At 40.8% G+C, this 17,076-nt stretch overlaps 1 protein-coding gene across 1 annotated transcript in view; it reads right to left on the bottom strand.

Moving 5' to 3' along the window:
• Positions 1-348: 348 nt before the first annotated feature.
• The window catches only part of LOC311190526 (visual pigment-like receptor peropsin), a gene marked incomplete at both ends in the record, with an annotated part of 29,486 nt that continues 12,758 nt past the window's right edge, over positions 349-17,076 (bottom strand). The window contains 4 exons of the mRNA XM_084262466.1: positions 349-789; positions 1,409-1,632; positions 4,320-4,424; positions 6,115-6,214. Of these exons, the coding sequence (XP_084118592.1) occupies positions 349-789; positions 1,409-1,632; positions 4,320-4,424; positions 6,115-6,214 (870 nt within the window). The remainder of the gene's footprint in view (positions 790-1,408; positions 1,633-4,319; positions 4,425-6,114; positions 6,215-17,076) is intronic.

Here is a 17,076-nt window from a genome sequence, read left to right as displayed (position 1 = left end):
AAAAAAAATCTGGACATATAATCTCCCAATTAATAATGCTTGGATAGGAATGTATTTTGTTAGCTAATGTCTGCTCTTCACAAGTCAGTCTTTCTTTTCCTCCATGGATGTAAGAATCAAATGTTTCTGGCACTGGGTATGCTGCCCACATTGCAATGTGCTTCGTAGCTTTTTGTACCTACATAGAAGGAAAATATCATTATGCCATCTGATTTGCTTGAGTTGTATAGTCATCAGTGTTACAGCAAGAAACAGGTGGACTGGGAATTTGGAAAACTCTTGAGCACTGATCTGAAGTGGGTCTTCCTGAATGCAAGGTTCAGTGCATGTGTTAAGTGGCCACAAAAGTTACAGTCTATCACATTCAATGTCAGGGTTATTAGATGGTGTATCGAGAATACCAAAATACACTTCCCTGTTTGCTGGAGGTGGGGTATTGGTTGGACTTCCCACGCCAGAATCAGGGCTTGGTGCAGGGTGCATTTCTCCTGCATACTTCTCTTCTTTCTGAGAAGGCTCTTGCTGTTTCTGCTTGAGGTTTTTGAATCGTTTGAGTTTCACAGGGTCCTTGACTTCCTTGGCACAATGGAACAAGATTAAAATGTCCCTCCGAAACTTGGAGCTCATTCCAAAGTAAATAATGGGATTGTAGAAGCTGGCAGACTTCGCAAACAAACTAGCAAGGATGCTGGTAAGATTGGGCACAGGGTGACCATAGGCAGACCATATAGAGATGACGGCATATGGTGACCAAGCAATAATGAAGGCTGTGCAAATGACAATAGAAACCTGAAAGACAAGAGAATAGTTTTATGTCTATTGCAGAATGAATCAGGGAAGCAATTCACTGGGATTGGCAGCTTGGACACTTGGCTGGAAGGAAGTGTTCAGGTTGTCCTAAGGATGTGGCTCACAGAAGAGTACAGTAAAAATTTAGCTTTGATGGGGCCAAGCAGATCAGGAAGCTGTATATCTAATTTTGGCATGGGTGGTATGCTTAAGCAATGCCTCACCTAATGGTATGAAAATAGCTACCATCATCTCTATATGAATTAAGAGGGTTTTGGATAGAATGAAGTCAATGTAAGTACATTGAAATGCTCAGAAGTCATGTAACCTCTGAAAGAAAAGAGCATGTACCAAACCACTCTTTGTTTTGTGTGGTATAACCCCCTCTGATTATATTTAGATTATTTTTCACGTGTGATGCAGCAGCGATAATAACCAACTGATGAGGCAGGAGGTTTAAACAATCCTCATATCCTTCACTGAGTTCAGGCTCTGTCACTAGAGATTACAGAGAAACAAAATGTGACTGATTTGTTTTGTTCTCATCTGGTTGGGATCAAATTTTGGAAAGACAGATTTCATTGAGGTAAATCCCACCCCACATGAAACCCAAACTCACCCTGGTGACATCCCGCTCCATTCTCCTCTGTCTGTCTGTGGGATCACCCAGCCCTGTTAACGCATGGCTTAGCTTGACAGTGTTTATAATCGACACGTATGAGAAAACCATGACTGTTACAGGTAGGAAAAAACAGCAGATAAAAATGGAGACAATGTAGGACTTGTAGATTGTAGAGAAGTTGGCTTTTGCCCAGTCTATCTCACATGTGCCATACATACGATCTGGAAAGAAAAATGAGTTGCTTAGCATTTTTAAAATATTTATCTGCTTTCAAGCAATTAATTTATCAGTTCTAATGCTGCATTTTTCTTCTGTAAAGCACTAAAGATTGGATTGAACTTTCTGATTTAATGAACTGTGACATAGTTTCATATGATATCATTTTTTCAAGAGCAGGTAGACAGCAAGAAGCTTTTTGTGTGTATTATCAACCTGTCCAGTTAAAAAATCAGGTGTCAATCCATACTGCATAAACTGTTGCTTTGGAATAGGAAATTGTCTTACTTTGTTAGGAAAAGGGGAAAAAAAAGTATTTATTCAGTAGGTTTGCTATTTTGGTGTGTTATCTACTCTTGTCATAATCTTCTACACAGTAACTTCCTAAAATGAGCACTGTAACAGCATTGTAAGCATTTGTAAAGTGACAATATGTGAAAAGTAAACAGTCTTTAACATAGCAAAGTAGGAAATAAAAATATTGAGGGTTTTATAATAGAAATAAAAAGGAAATTAAATTTTTACTGTAGTGAGAGCTAGGAAAGCAAATTGTTGCAGCTAATGATAAAGATTATGGGAAGATGAAGCATACAAATAGTAAGATAGTAGACCTTTTGCTAAATGGGAAGCTTTGCAGTTCTGCAACTGCAGAGGAGGTGCAGGCTCTTAAAAATGAAGTTAGGTAGATTGCAGGATCTGCATCTAGTGGGATTTACAAAAGGATTCCAGCTGATCTAGGAATAGGGACCTAAGGGAAAATCCATGGGAATAGGGTGCAGTCTATGCTTAAACACTTTTAGAAACAACATTTGACTTCTTTAGACTCTCTGATGTGTTTAGAAATGTGTCCTGTGATAGCACTAGAGATTTGCTATAGATTTTGACTTGACTTTTTCTTTTTAAACAGAAAAAGCTGTTCTTTCTGACAGCTATGGCAACAAATTGAATTATAAATAAATGAAGCATGAACCAAAATTATGCTAAGTCAAGTATTAACAAGTCCTGGAGATACAATACAGGTGAAGCCTGCATGATTTACTAACAGATCTATCTCTCTCTGACATCCAGTGATAATTCTGAAGAAAAAAATCCCTTAATTCCTCACAGGTGATAGCAGGTTTAGATGGGATGAATTAAAGAAGCAAAAGATTAAAATCTCTTTTATGATTCTCATCAAAAAGCTTGGTATTTTTAATACCAAAACCTCTAAGTGTTGCTGTCTGGATGTGTTCAGTTACAGATTTTTGTCTCCTTTACCTTTTTCATCAGTAGACCCCAAGATTCAAAAAGATAACCATAAAATCTGGCTTAATTTCAGGTTTATGAAAACTTTTGACTAAAAAAGAAAGCAGCCTCCAGATGACATGAAAAGAAATCCTGCGGATTCTCTGAGTCAGAATTCAGAGCCGCATTTCCCCCTTCCACAGGGACACTGACAAATAACATTTCCAAAAATCAGTAGGTTCCTGGGGGCCCCGGCAGCTGCTGTGAAGAAGGTCATCTCAGGTGGCCAGGTGTAATGTGCTGAGATCTGCTGGCACCCACTGCTGCTTCACTGGCTGCTGTTGGACTTGCCATTGCTGGACTCCCACATCTCCGTGGGTGTTTAGGGTCAGATAGGACAGGAGACTGAAACCTCTATGATTCTCAGCAGGGAAAACTGCTCCTAGAAGTGGTTCCTATCAAGGAATTGAATCCAAAGTACAAACAGAATCCATGGGGGCACTTGAATACAATGACAAGGCAGTGATGCCCTAGAAGTGCCTGGCTCCTTTTTAAGGCCAAAACAGTACATCAGAAATCCTCCTACAAATAAAAGGCTAATAAGATTTAATATAAAAAGAGAACACAGATTGCCAGAAGATTACACAGAGACCAAACCAACTCTCCCCCACCCCAAGTTTATGATATATCCAGAGTGCAAAAACATAACAATCTAATACTATAGCAATCTAATAAACAGTTTGGTTTTGTCCCAACCAAACATCCATTGAGCCTAATGTCCTGGTAGCATTTTGGTTTGGGGAGGATAGAAGATTTAATCACAGAAGTGGATGCTTTTCTTACAACCACACCTCAAGGATCCAGGGATATACCTCAAAGTTATTTGGTAAGAGATTTTTTTGGGGGGGAGGGGGGCGGTGCAGGGGTTGGGCAGGGAGGCGCAGTGTGGGAAGAGGGGGGACAAACTATGGCCATATCTTGTGCCCTAATCACTTCTTGGACTATCAAAGTTTCTGACATCGTCATCTTCTTCTGATATGTCAGCTCTCATATTTTCAACAAACTGTTTCACCAAATCTTTCTGGCTTGTCTTACTATACTTTCAAGATTAACTTGCTGGAACTTGTGTTCTTTTCTAGCTTCCTAATCTTGGCAGTTTTTGAAGGATGTCTTTTAATAGTTTCCTTTATCTCATTGCTTAACCATGCCAAATATTTCTGGCCTCTCTTTTTTCACAGGTAATATGCACTTGGTCCGAGTCTTTCCTGTGGTATCTTCCAAAAAAATCTCTTTATAGGTGATACCAAAGCAGGCAACACTCTGCTCTTCGTTATGCACAATGAATGATTTTCTCAGGTCCACTGATAATCGGTCTGGTTAATCACAAGCAGCAACAAAGGAAGGTAAGTATTATTGTTCAGTTAAGTGGAGAGCTGCCAAATAAGGGCAACTGAAAGATACCTGTTACCTGTATAACTGCCCCAGCCAAGTAATGGAGCTGCTGACCAGAAGAAAGCTGCTATCCAAATGAGAACCAGAGCCACCGTCATGCTGCTGTTGCTGATGCAGTGACCTGCAATGGCATGGTTTAATCAGAAAACAACTACCTAGAAAGGCAAACATATCTCTGAAATCTAAATGTGTTCCTGTACCAACAGCTAATAAGGAAAATACAGCTATTTGAAAGAAAAAAAAATAAGACAAAAATGCATATTCATGACAAAAGCTTAAATTTTAAAGCATCTTGTTCAGACTTGTATTCAAGACCATTTGTGAACAGTGAAAATGAATGGCTTTTAAGCAGGAAACTCTGTTTAGCACTGAAGAGCTAGCAAATCCTTTGTTAGACTCATGCTTTGCAATTCTGTATAAAACAGGAGAGAATTGTATGTTGTTTTACATAAAACCAAAGAAGGTAAGTCTAAATTCAGAGGATTTTTCCTAATCGTTTCAAGGTTTTCCCATTTAAAAAGGTGAAACTACTTTAGATGCTCAAACTGTGTTAGCCAATCAATACAGCTTATGTAATCTGTCTTGCTGTTGCCTTACACTGCGGTTACTTCTTCCAATACATAGAAAATATTTATGCATCCCCCAATATCTGTTTCTTAGACTTTCTGCAAAGGTATATTGGGTACTTGCTCAGAGTTCCTCAAGGGGTAAACATGAATTATGCACACCCTCAGATGAACATGTGATACACCCTTGTAAAAGAGAAATGGGGGATTTAAATATGACTTCATATTATGCAATGTACACAAGCTGTAGAATACCTCACAGCTGAATTCTAGCAGCTCCAACAGCAGTTTATGTTGAATATTAACTTCAAAAAGCCTATAATTACAGCAAGTTATGGAAACTTCCTGTAGAAAAAAGACCTCCCTGAAGAAGTTATTTTCACAGCTAATTCTATTCATGCTATTAGAAAGAAAAGCTCATATGATGCAGCCAGTGTAGTTATGCATGCTTTACCTGCAGGCTTTAATATGTTCCTGCCTGAATGATGGCACAAGTTGGTCATAACAAAGGCATGAAAATTGCTAATAGGCTCCCTAAGGATGGGTGAAAGGGAGACCTGGGAGACATTATGGGAAGTGTAGGTATTAATTTTTTTTATTATTATTATTTTTCTTTTTTATCTCAGTGGAAGTCAAAGTTTTCAGTGGCCAGGAGATCCAGGATGAATGGTAAGGAAAGGTCTCTACTGGTCTTGTGAAAAGCACTAGTGGTGATGTAAGGAGGCATAAAAGGAAAGGGTTAGATGACAGCTATGCCTGACCTGAATGTTCCCAGCACTGTCTAAAGCAGTCCATGATGTCTGCTTTGTGCAAATCCTGGCAAAACACGCCAAGGAGTAAAAAATGTTTGTACATAGGGCAGCCTTCCTAAGCAAGAGTCTTACCCTTGACTAGAAACTTGCCAACCATCATCTTATAGAAGATGAATCTTGTTGCTTTCAGTGAGACTCCATTGTTTTGGAGTCATTTAAATTGCGTTTTGAAGAACGCAGAGGGTGAGCAGGATTTGTGGTATCTTTGGTACAAGGGTGAATTTAACCCACGGTGACCAAAGTGTACTAGTAATACATTGGCTTTTATTGGTGTTAACCCTGAAGGTTCTATGTGAACGTGTTTGTAATGTAAATGACCGCGTTATAGTCTGGTTTCCAATGCATGTAATTTATATTCACTAGAGCCCGTGACTGAAAGTAATACAGATTTGCACCAGGTTCAACGATGGCAGAATAGGACATTATTCCTTACCTCTCTCAGGATGGCAGCCCTTGATGTAGCGAGTCACACTGATTACTGTCAGGGTATTAATGCTAGCCAGGCCAAAGAGAAGTGTCAGGAAGCCATCAATCTGAAAAACAAAGCAGTGCAGGATTCTTTTACTGCAGAGTGCTGAAGGGAAAAACCAAAGGGATTGCTCCTGTCATTTTCATGTTAATGCTCTTGAAAGTTTTTCCAGAAACCCACCTACCAGGGAAATACAAAATGTCAGGTGCAGTTATCTTCTATAGGATCAGTGAGCAAGTAAATGTTCCAAAAATATATGTGCTCCATCACGTACATAAAATAAACAAGCAAACGCACCCTTCCATCTATACTTCCCTGAAATGACTTGCCAAATGAAGGAGAAAAAGGTTGAACTGAAAAGAAGAAAAGCCCTGAATAGGCAAAAAAAATGCACTGGATGCAGCTGTCCTGCTTAGGCAGAACGAACATGGAAACTGAACCCATAAAACCTAGGCCAAAGAGGGAAGAACATAGGAGGTAATGGGCTTGGCTGAAAAAAACTTTTTAATAAATGAACTGAAACCATCCAAAGCCCAATGGTTCCAATAGATTGAGTCTTGAGGTTGATGCCACTGATTGCCTGCTATTTATTAAGCCCTGATCCCCACCACCCCTGACTGACGCAGGCAGAGCTGCTTGGCTGTGTAGGCTCCCACTGACGTCAGGGTTTCAGCGATACACACACAGGACAGTAACAACGCTGCTAGCTTCACTTATGGGTATAGGAAGGAAGTTGCTGCTGACTGTAGTGGAGATGGATGTAGCCATCTGCTAGGGAGCACTCTGCAACTGGGAAATGATCCAGGCAAAATGCTGAAGGCAGTCTTTTTTTCCTGAAAGCCTGCAATGATACACCAAAACCAGCCAGAGCAGAGGAGCTCTTGGAGGTGCCAGTTTTACACTGAGTGAAGCAGGAATACTAAGCAAGTGTCTCTGGACTGTAACTTGGCATTCAAGTGGTAAAATTATCGCAGAAAGGCACATCATTATTCTACGGGAACAAACTCTGTCTTTGTGTGAATGGGCACGACTCCCACGTAATTCAGTTTATCCCAGCACTGAATCTGGGGCTTTAATCCAGGCTTAAAGCTGAGACCAGAGCAGATTGTATAAATTAAATTGGGTGAAGGGTTAGAGAAGGGCTGCTTCATTATTTGTTTCGCTGGTGGTTTTTCTTGCCACCAATGCCCTCTATGTACATCTCAATACCAAAATCTAGGGACTCACCACATTTTAAAAGCATGCAAGATTTGCTACTGCAACACTATACATCTACCTGTGCTCCACTCACAACCAGGTCACACGTGGTATATAAATGCAACCATGTTTACGCCACAGAACACACTGCCTTGGGTGTCTCAGCTACTTGCTAGGAGCTGCACTTGGCTGAATTTGGCCTGCCGTGTGCTGTGGAGATCGGTGATATACCTGGATGCCCAAATGTGCTCTGTGTTTCATTGGCCTTGTTGATGAAAACAGCTGTCACTTCTCCATTTGACCTAACAATGCTGCACACATGTGGAAAACAGCATGGCCAAGGACCACTGAGGAACCAGCCTACATAAGCTGGTCCATCAGTGACGAGATTAGAAAGGCAGCAGTATTTCAGCAACGATGCAAACAGCCACTTTGAAATTAAGTCTGAAGATCTATGAGATTGAATACTACAGTAGTTGGACTTCTTAGTGTGCATCATAGCCCTCCTATGCTGAAATTGGTTGAATTTTTCTGAAACACTTTAGTGTATTTTTTTATCACCTGTAGATGTGCCCATTACTCTTCCAGCCCTCCCTTCCCTGGCGTCAGACTAATTAAATTAAGTGATCAGTTCAAACACCCCTCAAGCACCCTTACAAAGGAGGAAAATGGGTCTAAATACACACCCTTGCCCTTTATCATTTAAAATGAAACTCTGCCACCATAAGAAGCAACCTGTCAAAAAGTTTTCTTTGGTGTAGTGCCTTGCTAAAATAAATAAATAAATACGGTTTTACTTTAAACAACATAGTTCATAGGCCCGAGCCATTGTCAGCACTGTGTCTTCTTGTCATGCTGTTACAGAGCAGCTTTTCATGCCAGCTAGCCACCAACTGGGCAGTTTAGGAGCAGGTGACAGAGAGAGGTGCCAAGAAGAGGAGGGAGGTCTAGGGGTGGCAAGAGTGCTGAAATGAATAAAGGAGGGAAATGAGGTGGTTCTCCAGCTGCAGAACAGCCCGTGCGGAGGCCACCGCATCTGGAACATTAAAACACGAGAGAGCATCCAGCAGGGTTAGGGCTGCTTTGGGAGTAGGATCCTCAAACCAGTACTGCCCCTGCCAAACTTCTATCAGCAATGACTTTGCATTTGAGCCTAACTATGCACACGCCGTTTCCCTGTAAGTCTGCAATACTTCTATACTGGTGTCATTTAGACATATGCCTTCAGAAGAAAATGAGGGACCTTACCCTCATAGTAACCAACCTACTTCAAGCATACACCTACTGGGTATGGAAGAAAGATCTCTGCTGCTTTTTCTGCTCCTGAACAGACAGCACTGATTGTAGGCAGCAACAAAAGCAACTGCATGGAAGCTGAAGTAGTTAGTAACAGAAAAACTGCTTTAGCACAGTCCCCATTTCTATAGGCAGAGATAGTAATATATGTAAGTTTAAAAAAAAAATCAGTTTTCTGCATCTTTAAAGATAAATGGAATTGCAGATAGGGAAACACTAGATAATAGATAAAAATAATAATAGAAGATAACATTTAATTACTTTGGAAGATGTATGTTCTTCCCCTTTCCTGGTCCTTATTTTCTTTTTCTTTTATTCTACTCCCCCTGCCACCCCCCCCCTCCTCCCCCCCCCCCCCCCCCCCCCGGCTGTCATCTCCTTCCTTCCACAGTCATAATATTTCCTCCATTTTTGAGTAATGCAATTTTGTCCTTCCTATTATTAATTACAATCAAATAGCAGCAATGTTAAGGGCCACTAATGAATTCTGACATAAACACGAAGTTGATTGCATGGTAATTTTGATCCATCAGCTTTCCATTTTTTTACCCATTAAGAAACAGGAGTAGATTAGCAGTTTTGAAAGCTTTCTCTCTCGGTGCCATACCATTATTACTCCCTTGGCTATATAGATACTCACGGAACTTGCTCATTATCTTTATGTTGCCTGGAAGCTAAGACACAGCTGAAGAAAAGGCTGTCTTTTTTTTCTCCTGCTTTGCACTTGTGCCTGATCTTAAATCTCACTAATGTTCTCGGTGTGCTATTTACAGCCCACAACACATAAAGCTCCTACTGCATGCAAATTCGTTTCTTAAGCTTTGCTTCAGCACAGAGAGAGTCAGGAATCCCTGGTGCACTATCAAATTTTTAGGTATGAGCTTGGGTGTGCCCCACTTTTACTACCCTTAAGACTTATGCATCCCTACTGAATTCATAAGGGATCTCTTCACTTAAAGCAGACAGAGTAAAATATAACCTATTGTTCTTATTATCGGATTAATCGAGGTTTAATGGCACAAAAGAAGATCGCCAAAATTGCTGTTAACATTTCAATTTCGGCTGAAGCATTGCTCGCAGCAGCCAGAAAGGCTGCATCGCTCCCTCCTCTGGCCAACCGCTGAATTTGTTGTCGTCCTCCCCTTCAGAACCACAGCCCCCTGCCTTTTTCTTCTATTAAATACGAGATAATGAGCATATAAAGAAAGATATCTTTAACTTTAAACAGGGGTAATTTGTCCATTGCATATATTTAAAGCCATCACAATAAGATTTTTTGAATGCAGACCAGATTATTCCAAGATTATAATGTAAATCGATAATGGTAATAAGAATCCTTCAACCCCCAGAGTCAAAAAAGCACCTAACTCAATCCTTAAGAAATGTGTTTGGAAAAACAATTGTAGGTACCTTAGAATAGAGAATGCTTTAAAATTTAACAAGTTCGTAAAGTTTGTGGTGAGAAAATATTCCACTTGAGTGCGACTACAACATAACGCTCCCACCCCTCTAATATGTTAATAATGTGACAACCGGACTACAATAACTCTTCTGTCAAGTGGGGCAACTACCAAGGTTCATAATTAAAAGGAGTCTTCACAGGAGACTACTTAAAACTCCCAATGCATAGTGTTCTTAAAGCATTCAAATTGTTTCTTTAAGGTTTACTACAACACCGAAAGTGAGACTTACCATTTACCTCCCTTTCCACAGCATCATTTGCTCTCGTGACATTGCTGTGCTATGGGTGCTTTCTGCCTTTTAAAATGTCCCAGCAGGCCTGAAAGGCAGCTATTCCTAGAGATGATTGCATTAACCCAAGCCATTATAGGTCCCTAACTCAACAGCACTTCATTTATTGGGAAACAATGAGAACTGATATGCTGCAGCATTAGATAGTTTAAACCATTAAGTGAGAGCATCAGACACTCAGTATTTTGCATTAACCAAGTGATGAAACCTTTCTGTTGTTGGCATTTATTGTAAAGATAGGCAAAATACAAATGCAGTGTTTAGACTGTACAGATACGTAATTATACCAACTACACTGTATAGCTAAATGCATATTGAGTACCAGACATTAACATATGCAGGTCAGGTTTGGCTTTAGAAATGTTAGGAAACCAGAATAAAGCTACTTGTTTGCTTGTAGTTGTTTTAGGTTTATATACTGGGCTAATCAAATGAGATACAGAGTACACTTACTTCCTGACTTTTAGCTGTTAGACTTGTAGCCCTCTCAGGTTGTAATTAATACTCGTAGTAGTACATGTCCCTGTCAAGGAGCACGGTTATCAATGTAAGAACCCCACCAAGCACGTATCACTTAACAAATAGACAGAAACTAGTTTCAGAATTTCCTTATGTAGCCTCATCAGAGTATAAACTTACTTCAAGTACCACATCCCCACATGCTTGGGAGCACCTGCTTTCTAGCTCTGGGATGATGCTGTGGAGCCATGGAAGGTTTCTAGTTTCTTCCATCTAACCATGAAGAGTGAATGGGGAGGAAGCAGCCAAGCACATAGCCTGTACTACCCTCTGATCCAGATAAAGTGGAAAGATTCCCATCTTCAGGTTAAATGCTGTATTGCCATTGTCTTTCTGCAAGTTACTATACAGGGAAATTAAAAAGCACTAAATGGGTAACTCTAGTGTTGACATCTGGGAACATCTGTGCTACACTCTCCAAAACTCTTTTCAGTGGGCCTTAGCCAAAACTCCTCTCTACTTTGGAGATGTTAATCCAGTGCCTACTTGTTTATTGGTAGCAGCACTATAAGCAAATACATACACAGACATATTAAAAAAGAAAACAGACTCATATGACATCTTTACACAGAAAGCAAGGCTTGGCTTTGTGGCCTGTGGTGGTCCTATAACTCCAGTAACTGAGATCCAGTAACTTCAGATAAAGTCCAGCTTTTATTTTCAAACCAAAGAAGTACTATCTTCATCTTTTCAGAATATCACGGTAAATGTTTCTGAAGGATTACACATCTCAAGAGAAGCTGTGGTCCCACAGACTGTTAATATGCTCTGCAAGGACAGCCCAGAGATTGCAAGTGACTCTCCATGTTTTCCAGAGTACAGTCATCTCTGCCGTTTCCCAGCAAGAAGGAATCTGCTTATGAAGCCACCCTCAGGCTAATACAAGGTCATCTCTGACTGCTGGCTCAATGGCCACCAGTGGAGTTACTCTTCTGCTCATACAGCTCCTAGACACAGGGCAGGGCAGGTTAGTGATGGTACAAGTTCAGCCATTAAGTGGCCAAGACAAGAACAAGCTACACCCCTGAAAGCCTTAAAAAAGCTTCATGGCTTCTAGATCTCCTCTTAAATTGACAGTTTTGCCTCTCTGGATCCTGTACCAAAATAACCAAAGAAACAGAAGATAATCCCAAGAAAGTGCTTATATTCCTAAAACAGGTATGGACTATGAGGGTCTTTGCATCACAACTGTATATGATAAGATGGACCTGACAGGTCCTAACAGGAGTCACACACATTGCCCAGGAGTCCTAGTAGCCCTGGGAGAGCCTGGAAGGAGGTATGAAAGATACAGGTTATTCTTGGCCTTAGAGAGTTGTCTGGAAATCCACCAGGTGTAAGGTCATTCCTTCTGCAGGGAAAATGGTATGGGAATGTTGGATGTCGTGTAATATACAGCACATTGCAAGTAGCGGTTGTCTTGTCATTGATTCGGTCAGACCCAAATGGGAATTCCTTCCTACACACCAGTGGTATATTAACTTAGTGGAGCATGTATTTAAGAAATAGAAGATGACTAAATGAGAGATATTTAAGATACTCTCAGGTGTTATCACAGCGATTTTTAAGTTTCATATGAAATTTTGCTTAAGTCAATGAGAGGATGTGGCACACAGGGAGAACCCCAAACACAAGTTGTTCAGCCCCATGGTGAGGGTATCTTGAATGACAAAGGTAAGTGACAGATGGCATTTTTTGAGACAATTAATCTCTTAGAAACACATATCACCACAGAAGAATGAGGAAGCCTACTATTTTCCACAGAAGGAGACAAGAAAATGTTGCTCTCTTAACTACAGGAACAAAAGTTTAGGCTTTGGAAATCCCTGGTTCTGCACCATCACCGGATGACTGCCCTTTTCAGGCAGGGGTGTGTGGTTTGACATCGTGGTTTGGTGGCATGGGATGGGCTACGTCAGTCTCGGTAAAAAAGGAAACAGGTAATTTGAGCATTCACAGTTTTTCAAGTACCAAATATATAACTTCCCTAATTTGTTGCAATTAGCTGCAGAAATAATCATTTGCAGGAAGATGAGGGAGAATTCCTGGCTAATGAAAACCGGTGTAACTTCCCTGCAGTCTCATTAGTTTCACTGAAATGATCTACATTGTTAATGACTCTGTTTGCGCAAAGGCTCGATTTTCTCCACCTTCCCTGCAGATGAAATATTATTCTCATTAAAATTTCACTTATAGATGTCTATCAACAAGAGTTGCTTTTGCCTCTTTGACTGCAACGTGCACTTTCCTCAGCTTATATCAAGGAGGACCAGAAAAAAAAAAGAAATGAAGGAGAGCTCTGCAACTTTTTTTTCAGTATCCAAATCTCAGTTGTTCAAAGAAAGAGGAACGAGGATACCTTCTAGAGTTCATAATAGTTGAGATATTAAAGTCACTCAGAAACACATATCTGGGAGAGGAAGATTTGTATAGTACAGCATAGGCAAAGTAAAGGGCACAGGTTTTTTTTTAAATTTGCTTTATAGATGAGTCTCCACAACCTTCCTTTCACAGTGAATCAGCACGTTATGGTGAGATGAATACAGAGCTAATGTTACACAGCTTTTCTTTGGCACCTTTAACACCTGTTTTATCTGTTAATGCTCTTAGTGCCAGTTCCATGATTTGACTTTGGGTTATTTTCATCTTACTGAAATGTCAAGAATGATAAACTACATGTAAGTAAATTCCCAGCAACAGCACACCACAGAACTGTGCTAAGATAGTCAATAAATATTTTCACTCCCTTTTATATTTGGCTTAATATCTTTTAACATCTTACAGGTAGATTTTTTTATTTTTTTTTAACTAAGCAGATATTAGACCACATTCCTGTGCTATTAAGATTTGAGGAATATAAATAGATAGACAGACCAACCGATCAACCCACCCACTCTGTATTCTCCTGTCCCAGCCTCCATTTTATAGCTACATGTTTAGACATTGAGATATACAGTGATATCACAAGTTTTTTTACACTAATCAAGGTTGAGCTAGCTCAGTCTTTGGAAGGGAAACCTCTGCTGAAGTTCAACACTACAGTAAGCCATGCTGAGGATGGCGGTGCTCCTGCAGAGTGTTCGCTGGCTCCACTGAGTGTAAGCATGCATGAACTCAAGTTGTGTCTGCCTGGACAGTTCCCCACAGGGAGAGAGGAGCAAAAATGTGAAAGAACATTTGAGTGCTCTCACATGTGGGCAAAGACAATTATCATCAGTCATCACTACATCTCCCTCTAGTCAGATGGGAGGGAGGGTGACCAGGGGGCAAATCTTTATCCTCCTCAAGGGATGTTGCTAAGGGTAAAGATGAGCAGCTTGGGGATTTGGCTGCATTTTATGAATGAGACCTCTGTAGTGAGCAGGGTTCTCACATGGGCAGGTGCTGGGGACAAGAAGAGACAGAGGTGCAGGTGAGGTACATGCAAAGGGGCTTGTTATGTGTGGTGTGAGTTGAAAGCGGGATGATATTTTTGAAGGAGAAAGTGAATGGGTGATAGAGCACCATGAATGGGTGGTTGTGCTGGAAGAAGTTTGATGAAGAATGCCTATAGATAGCTCAGTAGTATTCCAAGTATTGGGAAGGAAGGAGGAAAAAAAAAAAAGCCTGTTAGCTTTCATTTTGGTCCTTTTATCTGCCATTGTTTTTATTACCTGGTCATGCTGACTGCTGAGTTACCACTGGTCAATTATCTCACCCAGAACGTGAGGGAATAACTATACTACCTACAGTAATACATAAACACTGTTTTGGCACTTACAAATGCCTAAAATCACAAACTGAGTCAGAGTCAATAGTCTAGCTATGTCAACAATTGGTTGGTTTTACCAGTTATATTAAATGGACAGAAATCGATGTCCTTCAAATCTGCTCTATTTACTAAGGAACATAAATGCCTTTAGGGGTGTTGATTTATCAGACAATTTACGGAACATTTTGTTAAAAGCAGAAGGTATTAATCTTCTGTTTCCTCCTCAGACAAGATTTAGAAATATTTTACAATCTGTGTATAGGAAAAGAGATAAACGCATGGTCTGAGAAAGTGAATGCCATCAATAAAATATAAACCAATTCATTCAAGATTACAAGGCCTCCCCTCTAAACTTCTGAAAAGAGCCCATATTTTTTCATCTTTATTGATCTCAGAATTTCCTACTGTTGGAATTTTCCTTTTGGCATTTCAGATCCCCACCTCTAATTTTTACAGAAGTTGGACATTATTACTTCTCTGAAATGTCATACTAGGTCTCTAAACATTCAATAACATCAAAAAAGCTGGATTTGTTTAAGTGTCAGCAAGAGGCAGTGACTGGAAGCTGAATCTATAAGAGGGAGTAAAGGCCACTGTGCTCAGCTTTGCAGCTGTTTCCTTGGTGTAAGGGTGTTTGTGGTTCCAAGCTTGACTCCTAGATGGGATGTGGTAAAACCTAGAATGAGTTGAGGGGCATATTTCACCTTCCTTTTGGTTTGTTATGCCTCACTTCAGGCCACAAAATTATTAGAATTGCTTGGTATTCACAGCGGTATCTTTCCCTTAACTGTGCAAGCAGCATCACTGTGAAATGCAGAGCGATTGCTGATCTATTCTCCCTTTTCCCTATGGATGGTGTGGGAGATCTGGATTAATTTTTCCCCATCAGATCCACATGCCCTGCCTAAGAACATAAGCCCCAAGACTATTCCATCCATGGGGATGCACCGCTGTCCATAGAGCAAAAATACCAGGGTCAGAGATGAAGAGAAACTCTCTATGTGAGTGGTCAGATACCCATGGGAAGGAGGGAAACCCTCCTTGTCCAACAACATCATTGTTAAAGCAGAGCTATTGCATGTCCAGCTCTTCTGAAAGATCCCCATTGCTGTGGGATTTCAGCTGGAAACTTAGTCAGCCATACTGCCAGAATTTGGAAAAAGTCTCTTAAGGGGGAAGAAATCCCACACATTTCTGTGGGTCACGGCCTAATCAGTGCACGCCCATGAAGTCTGGCACTTCTAGAAGATTTTGGACTTCCCAGCCACACCATGCCTTTTTAGGATGTAGTACGTCACAGGTGCTGTCAGGCAAACAGTACACAAATGAATGAGGGACAACAGAGTAAAAGAGTATGGGGAACGCAATGTGGGGCTCACTGCTGCTCACTGTGCTGCCAGTTGTTTCTGCCTGGGGTATGCCTGATGGAAATACTGTAGAAAACATCAAAGCATGAAGCAGGGTGGGATTCAAAGCAAGTTTCCTCAGTGCTAGGCAGCAAACCCAACCACATGGCAAGACAGTTGCCTCACTCCCTCCAGCTCCCCTCTGGAGCTTTATTCTTCCACAAGGTATCTAGCAGCTTCTGCAAAAGAGGGTGAAGGTAGGTTCTTTCCAGACAAGCCCCTCATGGGACAGCAAGGGCAGGCTGCAGGGACAGAGGTGGCGTGGGCTGAATCCTGTTGGGCAGGCTACTGTGGTGCTCACCAATACCTCAAACCTGAACATTTTTGTTGTTGTTGTTGTTCCTGAGGCTGTTTCTGTGCAGAGCTGGATCTGCTGGGGATGCTTTGGCACCATCTGGATGGCCAGATGGACTGGGGATACCTAGACAGACAATGAGGTAGGTGCATCTGTGATAATAGCGTCAAGTCAGCATGTCGGCGGCTGTGGGTGTGTCTGTGACGGTACCATTACCTGGAGACAATTGCACTGTGCTCTGATGTGCACAGATGAGATATCTCTGTTTCTTACATACAAAATACAAGTAATAGGTTCTTTAAAAAAAAAAACAAAAAAAGAAAAAATTATTCAATTAGAGGGAACGAGTTTAAAGTCAGGAACAAGGATGATGAAGGATTTCAAGTTCTAGGGCACCCCACAACCCACCCATGGTTTCAAACATGACTGTGATGCACCTATGGGGATCAGGTTACGGTCTTTCCCCCATAGAAAGAGGATTCCTGAAGTCTGTATCTTTTCTATCCACCACATGACTAACAGATACAAGAAAAGCTTTCTGTTGGTTGTTTAATAAGGTTGAGAAGAAACTGTGGTGTTTACCTGCAGAGACTTATCGTTTCTTCCAACATGTAAGAAAATTTCTGCATGATGTTATTTATAGGTTTCAACGCAGCCACAAATTCAGCAAATAGAGAATGCATGGAAAGGACAAAAATGCACCCCAAGGC

This window comes from Gallinula chloropus (assembly GCF_964237585.1).
Source record: "Gallinula chloropus genome assembly, chromosome: 3".
Classification (NCBI taxonomy): Eukaryota; Metazoa; Chordata; class Aves; order Gruiformes; family Rallidae; genus Gallinula; species Gallinula chloropus.
Note: the sequence above shows the minus strand (reverse complement) of the source record. Positions and strands in the feature narration are given on the sequence as shown.